Raw genomic sequence first — 19087 nt, 5'->3', positions numbered from 1 at the left:
ACCCGGGGTGACATGTGGCCCCTGCGCTGCGGTCTCACTCCCACTCCGGCCGGCCAGCCAGCCACCCTCTGGGGAAGTTGGAGCTGGCCACCTCCTGCCCATGATCAGCTCTCAGTTGTTTGTGATTTTCTTGCAAAATAAATGCTGAGGCTATAATTTCTCATGCTCGTTCTCAACCTCAGAAGTGTATTCTGTTGTTGTTTTTAGAAAGTTCAAAAACATCTGCTTGGAGGAGCTTGTATTGGTGGGAACACGTATGTCAGCAGTTAAACTTCTCAGACTTATTTTATGCTTCGTGTCCAAATGCCCCTTTAAAAAGCAACTACTTAAACCTCAGTGAGGAATTCATGACAAGAATTCATTTTCCCTTCTCTCTGCTTTTTGATTCTTATCTTGGTCTCTCCTCTTTTTCTGAGAAATTGCGTAGAAAATTAGGATCTAGACCGACCTTGCTTTGCTGAGAAAAATACCAGGCCTTACTGTTGCCTTCACCCAGCTTTGAAGTTGTACCTTGATCATTTCACAGTGGGGCAGAGTTACTCTGCAGATGGTACTCCAATTAACCTTCTTGCCTTCTTTTACTCATTAAAGCAAAGTGCTCAGAAATCTGCCTCTTCGGAATTATCTTTCTAGACCACACTCACCAGGTATCCTGGTTCAGGAAGTCACCCCGTTTCCCAGCTGTTCAATAAGATGCATCGTGGTTACAGGGACCCCTGCCCGGCCCCGTGTGTTTGTCACAGTTCTGCTCTTGCGTGAAGGAAACCTCACAGTGTCCTGCTTTGGGGTCATTAAGTGGTACCTGCTCATAAGGTGGTGTGGGGATTAATGAGTTAACTCCTTCCTGCTCCTCTGGGTACCTGCTTCCTCTCACCCTCTCCCTCCCCATCGGCATTCTTTTCTCCTTGCTGCTTTTAAAAGCCGGCTGGTGGCAGGCAGCGGCAGTGGGGTCTGTTTCCAGTTTGAACCTGATAAATTACCGAGGGTGCAGAAGTAACAGGAATGGTTTGGCTGGTCCTTGTTAAGCAGGAGGGGGTCAGAGCTGGATTTCCTCAGTAAAACCTTTGTGGACTTTACAACCCAAACACCTCCGCAGCCACCCTGGGCTCAGATGGGAGCCAGCCCTCCCGCCCTCCTGTCTGCTGGTCTTCTTTTTTGCCCTTTATTACTGTGAGTTCATTTGCTGTCTCCCTGCCTCTCTGCCTCTCAGCTTTTCTTCCTTCCCTTTTTTCCTTCCATTCTTCTTCCTTCTTTGGGGCAGGGAAGGATCAGGTGTCCCCAATACCTTAAGGAATGGAGGAAACTGGAGGGTGTCCCTACATTCCTATAATGGTAATTCATGCAGTGTTCTAGATAAATATGTTATCTCGTTTGATGGAAAGGAGGCCATTAAAACAAGTATCTGGAAAACTTAGAGGGCACCAAAAGCTTGCTTTTTTTGGTATGAACTTTTTTCTAGAAATAACTTAAAATTCCTCCCTGTTCTACATCACCCATATTCTAACTCCATTAAGCACCCACTGGGTGCAGGGTACGATAGAAAATGTGTGAAGAGGCTCAGCCTTTTGCTCAGTGGTTTAATGTCAACCTGTGGATCAGCAGGTCACGGTTTGATTTCCGGCCAGGGCTTGGTCTCCTGTGCGGGATGTACAGGAGGCAGCCAATCAATGATTCTCTCTCATCGTTGATATTTCTATCTCTCTCTCCCTCTTTCCTTCCTCTCTGAAATCAATAAAAATATATATTTAAAAAAGAAAGAAAATGTGTGAAAAGGCTACTATTGTGGTTAAAAGCACAGAGCTGGGTTTCATTCCAGGCCTGCAGTTATGTGAACTAACCTCTGGAACCCGGTGTTCTCACCTGTAAGATGGGGATAACACTCCCCATTTTATAGTGTTTTTATGAAGATTAAAAAAAAAATACCTCCCGCAAAAAACTTAGCAAGGACCCTGTAGTGACAGTAGCCCTGCCTCATGCCCCGACCCCCTCACACCTGTCCCCAGCCACCTCCATTCACATCCTTTGCAGATGTCCTTAATTTCACTTTGCTAATAACATGGCCCTTTGATTTACTGGATTGTCCAAAAAAAAAGAGCGAAAGCTCTCTCTATACCAAGAGGAAAATATTTCATCTTGTCATGAAAAAACTCTCGAAAAGCGTCTTTCAGACTTTTCTCTCCAACCTTTGATAGAAAATGTCCCTTGTCCTTTCCCAGAGTGAAGGAGAAGTCTCCGATGTGGGAGACACAAGGCAAAGGGAGGGATGGGAAGGCAAAGGGGAAGAACTCCTCCTTGGACAACATTCAGAACAAGTGTGGGGCTGGTCCTCCGTCTGGTCTGGAGGTGCTTGCTGGGCAGAGCAGTGTGCCCTCTTGCCTCCAGCAGCCGGGGGAAAGCCCAGGGCAAAGGAGCTAGGAGAAGGGAGAGGTTTAGGCAAACCCCTAGCACAGAGCCCGAAGCCCAGCCTTCATCCCATGTCTGGAGTGATAACGGTTGAAGAGCTGAGGACCGGCTCCCGCAGCCGACTGCGCAGGCAGCCAGAGCTCCAGACTGGTGCGCACAACGCATCGCTCAGCCGGGGAGCGTAACTCCTTCCCCGAGTTTTCAGTGGTGATTTTGAAAGAGTCGCTGGTTAGATAAACTGGTCTAGAAGGGTTAACATTGTGAGTGTATGTCACCCTCCCGGAAATGGCTCCTGGTATTCCCACCTGTGTGTGATTCAGGACGCTGCATCCACTGTCGATGGCCTGCATGTTGCCTCACTGTCCTCTGGAACTCACTCCAGGGCCTCCCTGCCCAACAAGGATGTCCCCCCACCTTCCTTCTTGGCCTGATGTGTTCAGTGCAGCAGTGGAAAGCGTGGCAGCAACATCGTGGTTTAGGCTGTGACAGAAGTGTGTGTGAGCGTGTACACCCGCCTCCCTGTGATTTTGATGACTCTTTCAAGGACTGTCACTTACAGGAGTCTTACAGATACAACACTGTGGCAGGGGAGGAGTTCAAGTCCTAGGCAGGCGGGGAGAGGGTGGCTGGGAGCGGAGATAGGCCGTCGGGCGGCTGGAGGGGCAGTGAAGGCTAGGGCCCACAGGGATGTTGTTCTGGGCGGAGAGGCAGCCTGGTCTGTCAGTCAGTCTCAGGAGTACAGATTTTGTGGGAATAAAAAGGCCGGAATTCCAGCACCGCGGGAGAGAAGGTGGGGCCTTGGCCGGTGTGTGACTTTGATGTTGTGGGACTAGAAGTTACAGACAGGCTGAGGAGGGTAGGTTGATTCTAAGAATAAAAAAGTTCACAGAGATACAGGGATAGGGTTGGTGAGTCCCTGAGACTTTAGGACTCAGTTGCCAACATCCCTAAACGAGGGGCTCCGACGCACAGTAGGGACGCAGCGCTGTCCACCGTGGTCTGTGCTAGCGGCACGTGCCGCAGACCTCCAGCCTCCTGCAAGCAATGGCCACGGCGCCTGTGCTAGGTGCTCACTGCCCCTGAGTCCTTGCTGCTGTAGCTGCGTCGGGCAAGGCTGCCGCATTCTTACCATCACACAGTCGCCTTCTAGCTCCAGGTGGGGATAGCTTAGAGCGTCTTTTGAATGAGAAATGGCGTGAGCGTGTTCTTGGGCCTTCCAGCAGCACAGCAGGCCAGCACCCGGAGTGTCCCTGATGGAAGCAGGGGGTGCAGGGACCAAGCAGGCTCCGGCTACCACGTGGGCATCCCAGGCCTTCTCACCACGGCCTTCTCTCTCTCTCTTTCTCTCATGACAGAGTGTTGCAGAGGATTGCAGAATCTCTTTGAGTGACTGGTGGCTTATGGGACGTTGGCTTCGGACCCTTTGTCACACACCTGCCGCGTGGGACGATGACGACTCAGAGCGGACGGAGGCCGGAGGTCACACTCGCCTGCCTCCTCTTGGCCGCAGCAGGCTGCTTCGCGGACCTGAGTGAGTCCGCCCTTCCCTTTCTCAGCCTGCCCTTCTCGGAAGAACACTTGCCCCTTAATGCCCGATGGAGGCGTTGCACATTCTACCACAGCCCTTTCAAAAGCCCTTCCTCTTTCGGGATTTCAAAGAACACTCATTCCCCCTGGTTCAGGGACACGCTCCATAGTACAAGATGAGAAATGATCCCAGCAACATCACAGGGCTTGTCGTTGGGTATTTCAATCATTTCCGATCCGTACCAGAGGAGGAGGAACAATAATAGTAACTGCCTTGTGCTGAGCACTTATCATTGGAGATTATGGCAGGCAGCTTACAGGTTTGTGAGCTTCACAGCAGCCCTGTGAGAAGTATTATTAGCCCCATTTTGCAGATAAGAAACTGAGACTCAAAAAAGGCCAAAGTCACACGGCTCAGAAGCGTGGGCCCGGGATTCAGATTCAGGTCTGTCCAACTCCGAACCCGAGTGCTCTCACCTTTGCAGCCACGGCCACTCCATCCTGCCCTCCGGATTGAGCGCAGGCTGGGGAGGGCACCCTAGTCTTCTGAGAAAGAGCAGCCTCTCTGGGTGCTCGGCTCTGAAAGGCTGCCTGGGGCGGCGCTTCTCAAAGGCCCTGCTGTTGGAGCCCTAAGAGCGTCACTTCATGGCCGCTCTGTTCTTCCTGCAGACGAGGTGCCTCAGGTCACCGTGCAGCCGCCCTCCACCGTCCAGAAGCTCGGGGGAACGGTGATCCTGGGCTGCATGGTGGAGCCGCCGGGGTTGAGCACCACCTGGCGCCTGAACGGGAGGGAACTGAATGGTTCCGATGATGCTCTCGGCGTCCTCATCACCCGCGGGACGCTCGTCATCACCGCCCTCAACAACCGCACCGTGGGACGGTACCAGTGTGTGGCCCGGATGCCTGCGGGGGCCGTGGCCAGCGTGCCAGCCACAGTGACACTAGCCAGTGAGTGCTGCTCCTTTGCTCCCCAGCCATGGTGCCGTCCCTCCTCCTCTCTCTCAGTCTCTCTGGTCTCTCTGCCCTCACCCCCCCACCACCATTCATACCCCCCCCCCCCCCCCGTCATTAGTCTTTCCATAAAGGGGTCTTGATCATTGAAATGTAAACTCGCGTGTGGGAGCCGCCCAGCAGTCCCAGGGGCGGGGCCGTGTGCCTTGCGAAGCCACTTTGCGAGCAGGGGACGTGAGTGTCTGGGCTGAGTGTCTAGAAAGAGAGGAACCTGACATATGGATGAGCTGTTTCTGTGGCCCCAGGGCTGGGCCATGCCATGCCTTTCCACTTGGTCACTCTGTGGTTTTAGGTGGTTGTGCCAGCCGCTCACTGTCCCCTCCGTCCTCCGAGCTCCATCCTCACTGCGGCTGCCGTCGGAGCATGGACAGGGCTCTGTGTGGGCTGAACAGAGCCTGCCCGCCCCACTCTTGGCCACCTGCCTCTCTCTGAGGGGCACGCACATTACAAATGCCTGGAGTGTAAACAGCAGCGCACAATGGAAAGGAAACTGCACGACAAGGGGCTAAAGAGAAAGGAAAAGAGGAAGAGATTGGGTGACGGTTTGGTCCTGGGCAGCTGCCAGGAGAGGACTTCCTGCTACTCTGACATGTAATCACCACGTGGGTCTCTCTGACCCAGGCACCACATACCTTACCTGGATGCTGCCCACTGCACACGTGGCAAATGAGACTTCACTGATTAAATAAACGTCCGAGGCTGGAGAGCCCCCACCCTCACCCCCACTCTTACGTGCCAGGTCTGGAGCCGGGCTAATGAAGAACCCCCCCACCCCCCACCCCCTGCTTCCTGGAGCCTGAAGTGTAGGGCATGGGGAAACTCTGAGATTAGTGGCGTTTGGGTTTAAACTGAGGTCTTCAGAGCTTGCTCCCCTGTGGCTCGCTCGGCAGTGCCCCCTTCTCCCTGGCAGCCCCGCCTTGGGCTTCCACGTCACCACATCACCACCCTGCCGGGTGAGATGGTCCAGAGGGCCGTGGGTCACACGGGGCCCTGGGCGGTGTGAGCCCGGGGAGGAGAGCGGTGAGGGTGGGGAAGCAGAGAGCAGAGGAGGAAAGACCCTTCTCTCCCCCGGGCCCCCAGATCCCTGAGGGGCTGCCCTCCATGGGAACAGTGGAGCAGCCCTGCCCGTTTCTCAGAAGGGAGGAAGGCAGGGTGGGTCCCGGTCTCGCTCGGGGGCCAGGCCCTCCAGCCTGGGCTGCATCTGGGAGCCACTCCCCAGCCTCCATGAGCGCCACTTTGTGGCAGAAGGAGCACCAGGGGATCTGTGTGCTGGCCTCGGGGGGGGGGGGGGGGGGGGGAGCAGGCCCTGGGCTAATAGCCGAGCTGCGGGTGATTGGAGGGCGCAGGAGACTTGGGTGAGGGCGGGGAGGGTGCGGAGGGTCCATCTCTTCATGAAAGGAAAGGTTGAGGTCAGAGCTCCACCTCCTACCATCATACTCCTCCTTTATATTTTTAATTATAATTCAGTTACATTGTAGAAAGTTTGAAATATATAGAAAACAGTGTTTCTCCTGAGCCCCCATCACACAATCCTATTATCGTTTTGGAGCACACCCTCCCAGTGTTTCTCCAGACCCACACCTTACACTGTTGACTACTGAACAGAGGGTCTCTACCTTTTCTCCTCTTCCCCTTGACATTGTACGACAAGCATTTTGCATTGGCCATGTGACCGTTTTTATTTTGTCTCTTTTGTTGAGTATTAAATGCATCCGGTAAAGCACACGGAGTGCGCTAATGTTCAGTGACAGCCTGACGCGGTTCCCACATGTACACACCGCGTACCATCACTCCGGCAGGTTCCTTGTGCCCCTTCCTAGCTCACCTGCCCCCTCCCCAACCAGAGCAAGATCATCGTTCCCCACGGCCCTGGACCATCCACCAAAAGGCACTGAACCCTTTTCCCATCGCCAGTCAGGTTGCTCCCAGTTGTGCATTCCTACAAATAAGAGGTGCGTTTTAGCAACATTTGTGCCTTTGAAGGATAATGCTGCTCATCTCGGAGGGAGAGTCCATCTGCAAATGGTCAGCACATGTCTGTGAAGCGCAAAAACGCCATCACCATCCATCTGGCCTCATTAGGAGCCGGGCTGAGCCTTTCATTGTTTGGAGAAGGGGAGAGCTGGAGAGGAGGAGATTTGCTTTGGAGCCCTCCTTGTACTTCAAGGTGTATCTGTGTGAGGAAAGACAATTTATAGCTTTATTAAAAAAAAAAAAATTCCTGGCCACTTCTTTCTCTAACGCTTAAAGGGATCTGCAGTTGGCAGTGAGGACAAAGGGAAGGGTTTGGTTGCAACCCAAAAAGGCACAGCGAGAGAAGAAGGGGCTTGTGCAGAAGCCAACCGAGTCTTGTTTGAAAGCCAAGAGCTATTGGCTTGTCATGTAGACATGAATCAGAAGTGAAATGTTTGGGCCTGACTAGAAGGACGGAGAGGTTCTAGAAACCGGGAGAACGGGCGTGGAGGGGTTGTGTCATGGAGAACAGGGAGTCGGTGGAGTGGGACTGCAGCCTCCCAGTTTGGAGGCGGCGGCGGGGGAGGCGGGAGAAAGGGGTGCTGTCTTTGGGTGAAGGCCGTGGGGCATTTGGCCCGGACTCAGCAGTTAGATTAAGTTTCCGAAAGCACATTCCTGAGCAGAATGGGGCTGTGTTTTGCTGGTTGGCTGGTGTGCGAGGGAGGCTGAGCCGTAGAGGGATGACCAAAGGCCTAGTCTGCATTTAGCAGCAAGGCTGGGCAGTGGCGTGCTGGTGTGCACGCACGCACACCCCACAGAGCCCGAGACTTCCTTTTCCTCGGGCCTCCTCTGCGCGTGTCCAGATGTTCATCCTCTGACAAAGCCTTTGCTGTGTGGCCTACCTGGCAAGCCTGCCTTCTGCATCTCAGTGAACTCCTGGAGATCCCCGGGAGCTTCGGACGATCGGGGCCAGGGCCTGGCACGAGGATTCGGGGTGTGGAGAGGCCACTCGCAGAGCTTTCCTGGTCCAGACCTCTTCTACCCGGATGCTGGGGGTGGGGGCTGCACCTGGACTTCATCCTGACCTGGTGACGTGGCTTCTGGTCTTCAGGTGGAAGGTCACCACCTGAAGACTCTCACCTGTGCACTCCTACCCTCCACCCTAGGTTGCCCTGGCCGTGTGGATAACGGCTGCCTTCACTCTGTGGAGGGGGCTCCCCAATCTTCTCTGTAGAGAATTCTTTTCTTATCGAGCCTACTTTTTGTTTGTGGTAAACCTCTCTTGCTGCTAATGCCTCACTTCAGACCACCTTATTTAGTTCTTGCTTTTTGACATGCATCTGACGTTAAGATCCTTGATTCTTTTTACCTTTCTTTTCACAAGCTTTATACCAGGAGCCAAACGCTTGACGTGGCTCACACGTTCCCACTCTGTGCACCTGAGCCGACAGCAGGAATTGCCAACGGACAGCACAGTCCTCCGCCCAGGCCCCGACTCAGCCTGAGAAGGGTTCTCACAGCACAGCAGTGCTCACAACCGGTTCACCAGAGCCGACACGCATGTCACAGCCTCTTCCTGTCCCTTCCCTCCAATCATCTGCCGTTCAAGTAATTCCCCTACATAGTTCTTCATTTTCAACTTTTTTCTAGTTTTTATTCCTTAATTCTCCCAATTATCCTTTCACCCCTAGTTTCCAGTCGAGGTTGGAAATAAATAGGTGGTAGCTGGGTAGGGATTTTAGTCCTCAAGCTCATGTGACGTCCTAGGCTGATGCTGGTGTAATTGAGAGCGGGTCTGTCGCTCCCTGCAGCTCCTCCATCAGGCCTTCAAGCACTTAGACCGGGCACCCACTGCTGAGCTATCCTCCCTCCGGCAGCAGCGGGCGGCTGGCAGGACAGGAGGGAGTGCTCCTTCGGCAGCGCTCTCCCTGACTCTGTGCCTTTGAGGAAAGGTCAGAAGGTGACAAGGTGCTTTGTTACCTTAATTTACTTCATGAATATGATAAAAGAGCCAAACTGGTCTCATGGGGAAAAAAAGATACTGGGTTTAAGTTTTAACTCTGACTCTTTGAGTTAATGTGACTTAGAGCAAGTGACCTAATCTACATTGTCACAGCTATGAGATGAGCACAGTATATTACGTCTTCACTCTCATGGCTTTTTCTTTTGAGGATCAAATGAGAGAATATGTGATGGTAATATTTTGAAGCATTTTATACATTCCAGGCATTTATTCATTCAAACACACATTTGTGGAGTATTTTCCAGCTCCATCCTGGGAACAGCCCTTCGGAATCCGGAGTCCAGGGTGGCAAAGCGTCAGCCATAGCCAGAACCAAGAGAGAGGACTGCCTGGTTAGGAAGAGAGAGCTCACCCACTTCCCGTGGTTTTCTTTACTCCCTGTGTACACCTGTTCTCCAACCTGGAGCCCCGCCTCCCTGTCAGTGCAGCCCTCGGTGTCCCTGCCCTGCCGTCCCTGTGGCCCACGGGTGCCGCGCAGGCCTCTGTTGTACACTGCCGCGCGTCCGTCCAGCCAGGCTGGGCTGACCCGGCCCCCAGAATGTGAATCCCACAAACAGAAGCCCTGTCTCCTTTAGCTCAGCTCCCCGCAACTCTGATTCCCACCAGACACTTCCTTGAGGTCTTCTAGGCTCTGACCCTGAGCCTAGAACAGGCCACTAAGGACCACTGTAGACGTTTCTTTCTTCAAGTTATGTCTAGCTGCCTTCATCCCTGTTTTAGTCAGGGTTCGACAGAGAAGCAGAACCAATTTTACATATAAACGTAGAGAGAGAGAAATAGAGACAGGGAAAAAGAGACGAGGAAGAGGTTTAAAGAACGGGCTCCCATGATTGTGGAGGCTGGGAAGTCCAAAATCCATAAGTAGGGGGACTCAGGACCCCCACTTGGGAAACAGCAAACCATCCGTTCTCCAACCCCGGGTTCAGTATTTGGGTGTTTTAGAGAATGGTACCCCGAGAATTGGGGAGTGTTTGGAATTCCCAACAGGGCACAGTGAGACCTAAGCCCGATGGCTGAGGATCTCAGTCTAATGGAGAAGATGGGCTGCAGAACATGGGAGCCAGAGAGCAAGCCAGACCTGAGTTGCCTCACAGACGTGTAAACAGATTTCAATGGGCGCTCAGATGAACAGTGATTGAGTTGGGGGATTGAGGAAGACCCGGAGTTGAGTTTGAAGAATGTGTGGGAGACACCTTTATTTCTAATCTTTTGAGTCCTCTGACCTTCAACAACTAAACTCACCTATTAGTACTGTGTACGAGACTGAAGCTCAGGCCAGCTGCCGGGATGGGGCAGATACTGGCATAGTGAGTTTAATTTCCGGTGAGGTATTTCCACGGTGGGTTCACTCGGGTCCCCAGTCTAACCACCAGGTGATGGTCTCTTTCTCACTGCGCCTCCTATTCCCCACTCCACTCCCAACCCCCATTTCTCACCGTTTCTCCTCTCTGTTGCCTTTGGGAAGGCACATTTTGTGATTTAGAAACACCTTAGAGTGTTTTTTCCAGCACCACCTCTCTCCTCTCCCCCAGTCCGGTTCAGCCAGCCAATGATTGCTTGAGAAAACAAGAAGGAACCCTTCATTGCAAATTGGGAAAACATTTGTTGTTGGCTTGGATGTCTCAGAGAGTCCCTTTGGTTTGGGATGAAGGGTTGGTTATGGTGTGAGGAAGTGTTGGGGGAGGAAAAACCACACAGGTGTCTTCCTGAGCTGCCCCAGGAGGGGAGGGGAGGCTGCAGCTGAAAGCGGGGGGGGGGGGGGGGGGGGGGAGGAGGGGGGGCGTGGTGGCGGCTGACGAGAGTCTCCTTTGCCGGGAGAGCTAGCTTGAGCCTAAAATTGAGCTACTTTGTACTTTGCTACTTGGACAAGGAAATTATCGGGAGACAGCTTAGACCCAAAAGGTGCTAAGAATCTTGAAATCTAAATAGGAAATGATTAAGGAGTACCTTATAGCTTTAGGCCAAAGTCATATTGACTCTGTTTTCTGCTGGATACAAGCAGAAATTCACAACTCACAAGAAGGTCCCCGATGTTCAGGCGGCACTGGAAGTACTAATCCCATCAGACCTGGCGCAGGTGCCCAGGCAGATGTGTGGTATAAGCTCTGCTCAGGGTGGGGGGTGATGGTGGGGGGGGGGAGCGGCTCTCTGCCCTAAGCAGCCAGGCTTCCGATTCTCTATTTCGTAATGGTCAATATTTGCCAGAGGAAGACCTCGAGACCATGGCACATCGTCCACCAAGGACATTCTCAATGCATCCCTCTCTTCTCCGCAGTCTGTTCTCTGCACACCGCTACACGCTTAAGTAAATCCAGGGCTGTTTTCTAAGCTGTGTGTTGAGTAGAATTATAGACCCAGTGAGCCAGAGCTGAAGGAAGGATTACAGCAGTGCCCCCCACCAGTGATTTCACTTTCCACGGTCAACTGCAGTCCGAAATTATTAAGTGGGAAAAGTCCAGAAATAAAAACATTTCTTGAGTTTTAAGTTGCGCAGTTCTGAGTAGCGTGATGAAATCTCACGCGTCCTGCTCTGTCCTGCCCGTAGCGTGAATCATCCCTTCATCCGGCACCTCCACACTGTTAGCCACTTAGCACCCACCCTGGTTATCAGATCAACTCACGCAGTCTTGCAGTGCTTGTGTTCACGTACCCCTAATTTTACTTAATAACGCCACCTTTACATAACGCTCATTGCAGCATCATTATTAGAACAATTACTGTTATAATTGTTCTCTTTCATTTGTTATTGTTGTTCATAACTTAGTGTGCCTAATTTATAAATTCAGCTTTCATAACTGTGTACGTACAGTCCTGTGCCACTTCACAGCAGGGGTACATTCTGAGAAATGTGTTGCTAGCCAGTTTCATTGTGATGCGAACATCGTAGGCTGTACTTACGCGCACCTGCACAGTACAGCCTATTGCTCCTACGCTACAAGCCTGTGCAGCATGTTAGCGTACAAAGCAACAGGAGCGTAAATCTAGCGCCAGAGAAAACGATGCAATCAAACGTTGCGGTAAACACGAGATGTCTGAGGCTGCTGCTGGCACAGCACTGCATTCTGTTTACAGCAAAACTCTTTTATAGGTAGGAAGAGTACACTCTAAAATAACAATAAAAAGTATAGTGAACACATGAACCAGTAACAGCCATTCATTATCAGGTATTATACACTGTATGTGATTGGGTGGGCTATACTTTTATACGACTAGCAGCACAGTAGGCTTGTTTACACCAGCATTCCACAGACACGTGAGGAGGGCGTTGAGCTACGACGTTATGACAGCTGCAGTGTCACTAGGCGATAGAGTGCTTTCAGCTCCATTATAATCTTAGGGACCGCTGTCCTATGTGCAATCTGTCGTTGACCAAAACGTTATGTGGCACATGACTGTATAAGGAAAAAACACAGTAAATATAGGCTTCGGTAATGTCTGCGGTTCCAGGCATCCACTGGCGGTCAGGGTCTTAGAACGTCTCCCCCACAGAGAAGAGGTGAATGCTGATAAATCACTGGAATCCTTTAGGAAACACGATGCAAAACGATGCCTTTAACCTTTTGCACTCGGATGTCGACACGGTTAGCATTAGAATAAAGGAATCGAGAAAAAAGCAAGCGAGTGCAAAGGGTTAAAATGAAAAAGAATCAAGAGAACAAGCGAGTCCCTGGGCTCTTCCTTTTCTGTACGTGGAAAAGTCGAGGGATTTCTACTTTGATCTTGGTTTTTAGATGGTTACAGCCATTTTTAGAATCTGGTAGTGACCCTGAGAGCTAAAGGACAGTGAGTCTGTTCTGCGAGTGAAATGTTCACATCTAAGATAAAGGACTGTTTCTTAACAGTGAGAAAAAAATGTAAGCAAAATGAAAAGAAAAAAAAAATTGCTGAGGAAAAATACAGCATTTTTTTCTATAGGGAAAATTGTGCTTAATTTTGAGTGACTGTGCTCTTCTACTTAAAAACATTTGAGGATTTTAGGGGTCGCAGACTAAGGCTCGGGCTGTAGGATGATACACGCAAGCCCGTCTCTGAGCCCCACTTCCATCTAGGCCCAGCCAACCCCCTTTTCTCAGCTCCTGGCGCTCCCCTTGTTTGAGGATGGTGCTCCAGGTGCCCGCACCATCTTGCTTTCCATTCCTTTCCCCAGAAAGTTCCTCCCTCCCTGGTTTAAGAATTCCTTCTCAGTTCTCAGGACTCGGGTATCTTCTCCTCTGGGAATCTTTTCTTGAAACTTGCAGCTTCCCAAGTGTCTGTGATAGGGTCTCTTCTTCCCAGCTGCCTCACCATCCTGGGTTAAAGAGCCCTCCCCTGCCTGTCTCATTGCCTGGAGGGCAGGGTATTGCCATTCAGCTCTGTGACCACACTGCTCTGCACAGGGCCTAGCGCACAGTAGGCCTTCCGTGAGTGTCCAGGAAGAAGAAGACTCTAGATTAAAATGTGTTTGAAGTCTGAGATCAAAAAGGGCATGCAGAAAGTGAACAAAGCCTTCTTCACTAAATCCTGATATATTAAACATTTTAAGGAAGTAAATAGGAAAGAATGAAGCAAGAACTCGGGCCATAAAGATACAAAGAAATTCAGGAAGGGTTTAGAAAAACCTCTGGATATGAGAAACATAAAAGGCTGTTTTTTTTGTTTTTGTTTTTAAAAAGAGATGTTTGGAGGAAACTTTGGAACCTTTGAAGGGAGACGCCAGTGAATGTGGCTCCATGTCCCACCAGGCACCCCGGGGGACACTGTCCGAGGTGGTGGGTGAAGCCACCACTGCTTCAGGAATCCGTGGTTCCCAGGCGTGTGGCCAGAAGTGGGAACCCCTGTGGGCTCACTGGCCGTGGGACGTGTCCCTTCCTCTCCCACCGGGAGTGCCGTTCTTAAGGGCAAGCTGAAGTGCTCATCTTCATTCCTCCTGGGCGCCTGGGCCTCGCTTTCAGTCCTCTCCCTCTTCCTGTGCAGGCTGCCTGCCTGCCAAAGACCGTGCCAGGATCCGGGATCCAGCTCTGGCTCTGATGAGCCCAGACCACCAGGATTCACATTAATTTTCCCATTGCTAAAGTTTATAGTTTATATTGAGTTGATCAGAGAAATATGTGTGATGTGGGTTGCTGGCAAGTAAATCTTTTTTTCCTTCTCTCTTTCTTCGGTGTATTTTTTCAAACCATTTCATTCCTTGGCCGGGTCCAAAAGAAACTCCCCAGTCCTGCTAACCAGCCCTGCTTCATAGCAGCACTGGAGTCAGATAAACGAGATGGTCTACAGACATCTTCTCCGTTCATCTGGCTGCCAGACTCAGTGGAGACGTGGCTCCCACCCTTGACTTGTCTTCAGGGATTAATCACAGTTCTCATTCTCTTATGTCTTTTAAAAATATATTTTTTTAATTGGTTCAAGCCAAGAAATTCCTGAAGCATTAGGCCAGTTTATTGCAAATCATTTAATGACATTGCAAACTAGGTTCTTTTTATTTTTCTTCCTTTTTCCTCTCACACTCCTCCCTTTCTGTCTTCTCTCCTCTCCTGCCCACCTCCTGTCATGACTTTGATCTCCTGCCCTCACCCCCTGGCTCTTTAATCTCTTCTCCATCCTCAGTGTTCTCTCACTGCTCAAATCTGGGTGCAAACCCCACCACAGCTCAAAGGAAAAGAGAGAAACACAAGATTTAACAGCGAATATGTTTGGCATCTGCAAAGGTTTTCCCCCACGGAAACTGTTTTTTATTTAAATAAAAGAGAGCATGTCTTGTTTTCATCAGAAAGTGTGTTTGAGAAATTTTATGTCATGTTTCCATGGCTGTCAGGAAAGTGCTTTGGAGCCAAAATTATTTGTGCAATAGAACAGGCAGAAAAAAAAAAAATCCCAAAGAGAGCAAACACATTTACCCACTCACCCTGCCTGCAAAGAGAGGGGCAGTTCTCACTCTGCCAACCCCCTTTCTACATTTTCTCAGGAGGTCCAGGCGCCCTGCCCTGGGCTGGGACGCTGGTGGAGGTGGGACACACTCTGGCGAGTTGTCGAGCCCTGCTTTGTGTGCTGTTTTATGCCTTTTCCATTAGAGTAAAGCTCATTGGTTTAGGAACTGTGTCGTGTCTTCTGCAGTGCCTGGCGTAATAGATCACCTCCAGCTCCTGGCTGGCTAATGACTGTCTCCATGGCGCCTGGAGGGGTGGTATTGTGCCGAGTGCTGACTCCAGAATATCCTGATTTTGTCCAGCCTCGTGGGTTACAGTGGGTTTGGTTTCAGTGGTCTGTGTGCCAGGGCAACCGACTGGCAAAAGGCTTAGTCACTACCCAGGATGTGTGGTTTCTGAGATGCCTGCCTGTCCCCCAGCAAACCCCAGCCACTCACCAGGAGCTGTGCTTTCTGGCCGAAGGAAAGCACTGTCAGGCTCCGGTCTCTACGCTGCCTCTGTAACTGATTCACTAGCAAAGCACTCTTATTTCAGAGGACCGATCTTGGGGTCACCCCTGGGGTGGAGATCAGTGTGGTGGTTCTCTGCCCATCAGTGAAGCAGCCTGAGGCGCTGGCACGCTTCTGCATGGCCAGAGGCCCCACGGGGAGGCAGTGCCCGGGGCCCCTCCCCCTCTCCGACCCCACCTCCAAGTCCGTCTGTAGGGCAGTGAGCCACAGCCTCTGCCTGAGAAAGCTCTTAGGAGCTTTGCTTCCCTTGCACTTTTCCAAATTCACGAAGGGACTCGGGTGCAGGGAGGGCCGTGGGGTCGCCACTGAGGAGAATGCTTTGTTAGAGCAGAGGCTTCTGTGCTGTGAAACGTCAACCACAGATACAACAAGCCACCCCAAGGACAAGTCAAGACCTGGAGCCATAAGAAGTGGGGAGTAGAATTATCAGTCAGCCCAGAAACTTGCCGATGGCCACGAGGCTACGGGGCCGTCCTGGCAGCATTGCCAAGGGAGGGCGCCGCTCCACAGGGTGCCCCCGCAAGCTGGTGGATCCCATCCAAGCCTCAGCGAATGAGTGCAGGCTTGCCTGGGGATTCCTGAGAGCGGGCGGGAGGGAGGCAGGACTGACTGTATTGGAGAAATGCCTGGGTGGGTAGAAAGCCAGTTGTTTAAGGTGAGCTCGTAGAGAGGAGGACGTCGGTAACTCCGTGCAGACCCAGCCTACGGCACCATTTCACCTGACTTCTTACACAGAATTGAACTTTTATTTGCAGCCTCAGCGAGGGCCCAGGGAGGAGAGGTGGCGTGAGGAACCTCCTTGACTGTGATCCTTAAGTTTTAAGCATCACACTAGGGCACCCTGCCGAGGCGCACAGCACCTGTCAGTGGATGTGTGAGTTCCATGAAAGGCAGGGAGGGAGCTGGGCCTATAATTAAGATTTGACACTTCTGCACTATGAGAACGAATGAACTTGCACCAAATATTGTAGTTTCATTCATAGCTCTACTGAGCCTTTCATTAAATAAAGGAAAGACTGAATCCAGAAGGTGGTGAGAAAGGAATTCCAAAGGGGCTCAAGATAAAACTTAGCAATCGTGTTTTCTCCTGTGACCCTGGTGATGGCAGCTATGCCCACGTGCCTCTAAATGTCCTTTACTTGCCTTTTCTAACCCTGGCTGGCTTGTCTGATGCACCCTGTACATGTGAAGAGGAAACTTGGGGCACATCAGATGACCTGTTTGAACAAATCCCTGCAGTCTGTGCATCCAAGGTCCCAGGGAAGAGACAGATCAGAAGATACATGTTCCCTGAAGAAATTGAACACACAGAAGGCAGGGAAGTGAGCAAAGTTCTGTTTGGAACCTGAATGAATATGGGCTTCCTCTGAAAGCACCTTTTGTGGAAAGTAAGGAAGGTCAGTGATCTCCAAGGTGGCCCCAGTGACCAGGGCTTCTGACCTGCCGAGAGCCGAGAAACAAGAGCGAGCCTATGGGCGTTTGATTAGTGCAGACAAGTTAATAAAATAGCTGGAAGAATACACAAAGAGAGGATGCAAAAGCGGGTCTGAGGGAAGGCATAAGAGGATTAAAGCTGCAAAAACATTCCAGTAATGGATTTCTCAAACACACCAGCCAACAGGCAAGGACAGGTGTCCTGTCAAACCATTTCCTGGTGAAACCCGATCCACCCTTCTGACTCAGGGCCTGCTCACCTCATTTGTAACTAAGGGCCTGCCCCTGACTCCCAGTGGGGCTCTCTGAGCAACCTGACCAGGAAGCCAGCTTTGCAGACAAAGGGGCCAGGGACAGGCTGCTTTCCTTCACATGCAGCCAACGGCATCTCTCTGCATCTGCCTCGCCTGGCGGCTGACGAGGCTGGTCCTGTGCATGAAGCTTCACCCGTCCCTGTCCTTCTCCCTGCCCAAAAACACTAGGAGAGGGTGCTCTGATTTTCAAGTCGGTCATCACTTCATTACTCTGCCTTTGATCCCGTAGTGAAACTCAACTTTTGCTCCAGCAGCCAATTTGGGAGTTTGTCTAGTGAAGCAACAGCTAAGGCTTACGTTTAGAAGGCACAAGGAGAGGACAGGGCCAAGGACTAAACTTCTGCTTATTTGTTCTGACACCAGGAAGGCGTGCCTGCCAGTCGGCCCCCGTGGGGAGCTGGGTGCCCAGCTGGGCGTCCTCGGTCCTGCCTGCATGGCTGTTGTGCACATGTTGGCATCAGAACAGAGGGCTGTCTGGACACATGGCTGACCGGTGCCCAGCTTTGTGCCTCCCCCACTGCCCAGCCTCCTGTCTCCAGCTCAGCAGTTGTCAGAGGTGCAGAGGGTGCCAAGAGGGGCTGAAGGAGGGCCTGGTGTTCCTGGGGCTGGGTGGGTGAGGGGGTTGCGCGGAGGAGCGTGCTCTGCTCCTGCCTGGATAAGCCCGCAATTACCATGGGGCGGGAGCCCAGGCCATTAAGATGGTGATGGCATTCTGGTGCCAGACTCCTTCCAGTTGCTCACATCTTTCTTGCAAAATGATCTGTGAGGTTTACATATATTCTTGCTCAAGGCAAATTTCCTTGGAATGAGGTAAAGATAAGGGGGAGGGTGGTAGGAAAAAAACTCAAAAACTCTTAGTGGAGTATTTTTAGATTTATTAGACCATTAAAGAGAGTGCTTCTTAGTGACGGGGGAATTTTCCAGATGCCCTTGAGCTCACAATGCTCACAGCTCGCTCTGTGGGGCGCCTCCGGGCTTGGCAGGTACACGTGCACTGTGCTGAGAACACGAGGCCCCGGCAGTGTTGGAGTGCGTGGCTGTGGGAAGCAGTAGCCATATTTAGCTAGAACACACCGAGCCCAGGCAGTCCTCCCTCTCCCAGTCCGTACCTACCTCCTCTCTGAGAGAAAGCGCACCCCATGTCTTGGCGGAGAGACTCACCCAGGACTGGGCTGTCATTTATGGGGCCCAGTGCAAAATGAGAATGCAGGGCCCCTTGTTCAAACATGAAGAAGAATTTCAAGATGGTGACAGCAGAGCATTCAGCCAAGCATGGACCCCAAGCATAGGGCCCTGTGCAGCTGGCCTTGGCTCAGCCTCCCTATGTATTCAATGAGGGTTAGCGAGCACTTGCTGTATCCTGCATACTGGGCAGTGGGGCTTGGAGTTGGAGGCGTGGAGTGCAAAACAGACGGCCCACTTGAAGTTTACAACTTAGTTAGGGTCGGATATCATGCACACAAAATTAAATGACGATGAGACCATTCTTTTCAAGCCCAGAAGGCCTCAAACTAACAATGGACGTCCTCAGAAAGCACACGTTCAGGTCCCCCACCCAAAGGAAGGGACCGTCAGGCTGGCCTTCCTTGATCCACAGGCGTCACGTGGGCCTGGAGAAGGAAGTGGAGTAAGAGAAATGAACTGGGCAGTCAGCCATTAGTTTTGCCACACCACTCCGTGGACAGCACACATGTCTTACTCCGCATTTATTGGACCTATTTTACCACTTTCCTGTGACCCCGGAAGTAACCTCAAAAGGAACGTTCTATTTTCAAAATAGCCACACTTAGATAAAAGGTTGACCACACTTGGATAAAAGGTTCATAGGACATGGGCCGTGCTAGGCCCTTATCCTTGAGCTCACAATGTAGGCCAACTCAGCTAGCACATCCGAGTTCACAGGCAACAAACGGGCCCCTTGTACCTGGCGGAGGGGCCAGCTCCGAGACGGTCATTTTTCAGTCATTTCAGCATCACTGGGCATCTGCTTGGGCCAGGCCTAGGTTA

General features: G+C 51.6%; 1 protein-coding gene across 6 annotated transcripts in view; it reads left to right on the top strand.

Annotated features, from left to right (window-relative positions):
- The window catches only part of BOC (BOC cell adhesion associated, oncogene regulated), a 71034-nt gene that overhangs the window by 31135 nt on the left and 20812 nt on the right, over positions 1 to 19087 (top strand). For all 6 annotated transcript variants that reach the window (XM_079766538.1, XM_079766536.1, XM_079766537.1 and 3 more), the window contains 2 exons: positions 3759 to 3934; positions 4600 to 4878. In XM_079766538.1, coding sequence (XP_079622664.1) covers positions 3853 to 3934; positions 4600 to 4878 — 361 coding nt within the window. In that variant the 5' untranslated portion in view covers positions 3759 to 3852. The remainder of the gene's footprint in view (positions 1 to 3758; positions 3935 to 4599; positions 4879 to 19087) is intronic.

Source organism: Cnephaeus nilssonii (genome assembly GCF_951640355.1).
Source record: "Cnephaeus nilssonii genome assembly, chromosome: 3".
Classification (NCBI taxonomy): Eukaryota; Metazoa; Chordata; class Mammalia; order Chiroptera; family Vespertilionidae; genus Cnephaeus; species Cnephaeus nilssonii.
The sequence above is the reverse complement of the archived record's forward strand: the minus strand, read 5'-3'. Positions and strand labels throughout refer to the sequence as shown.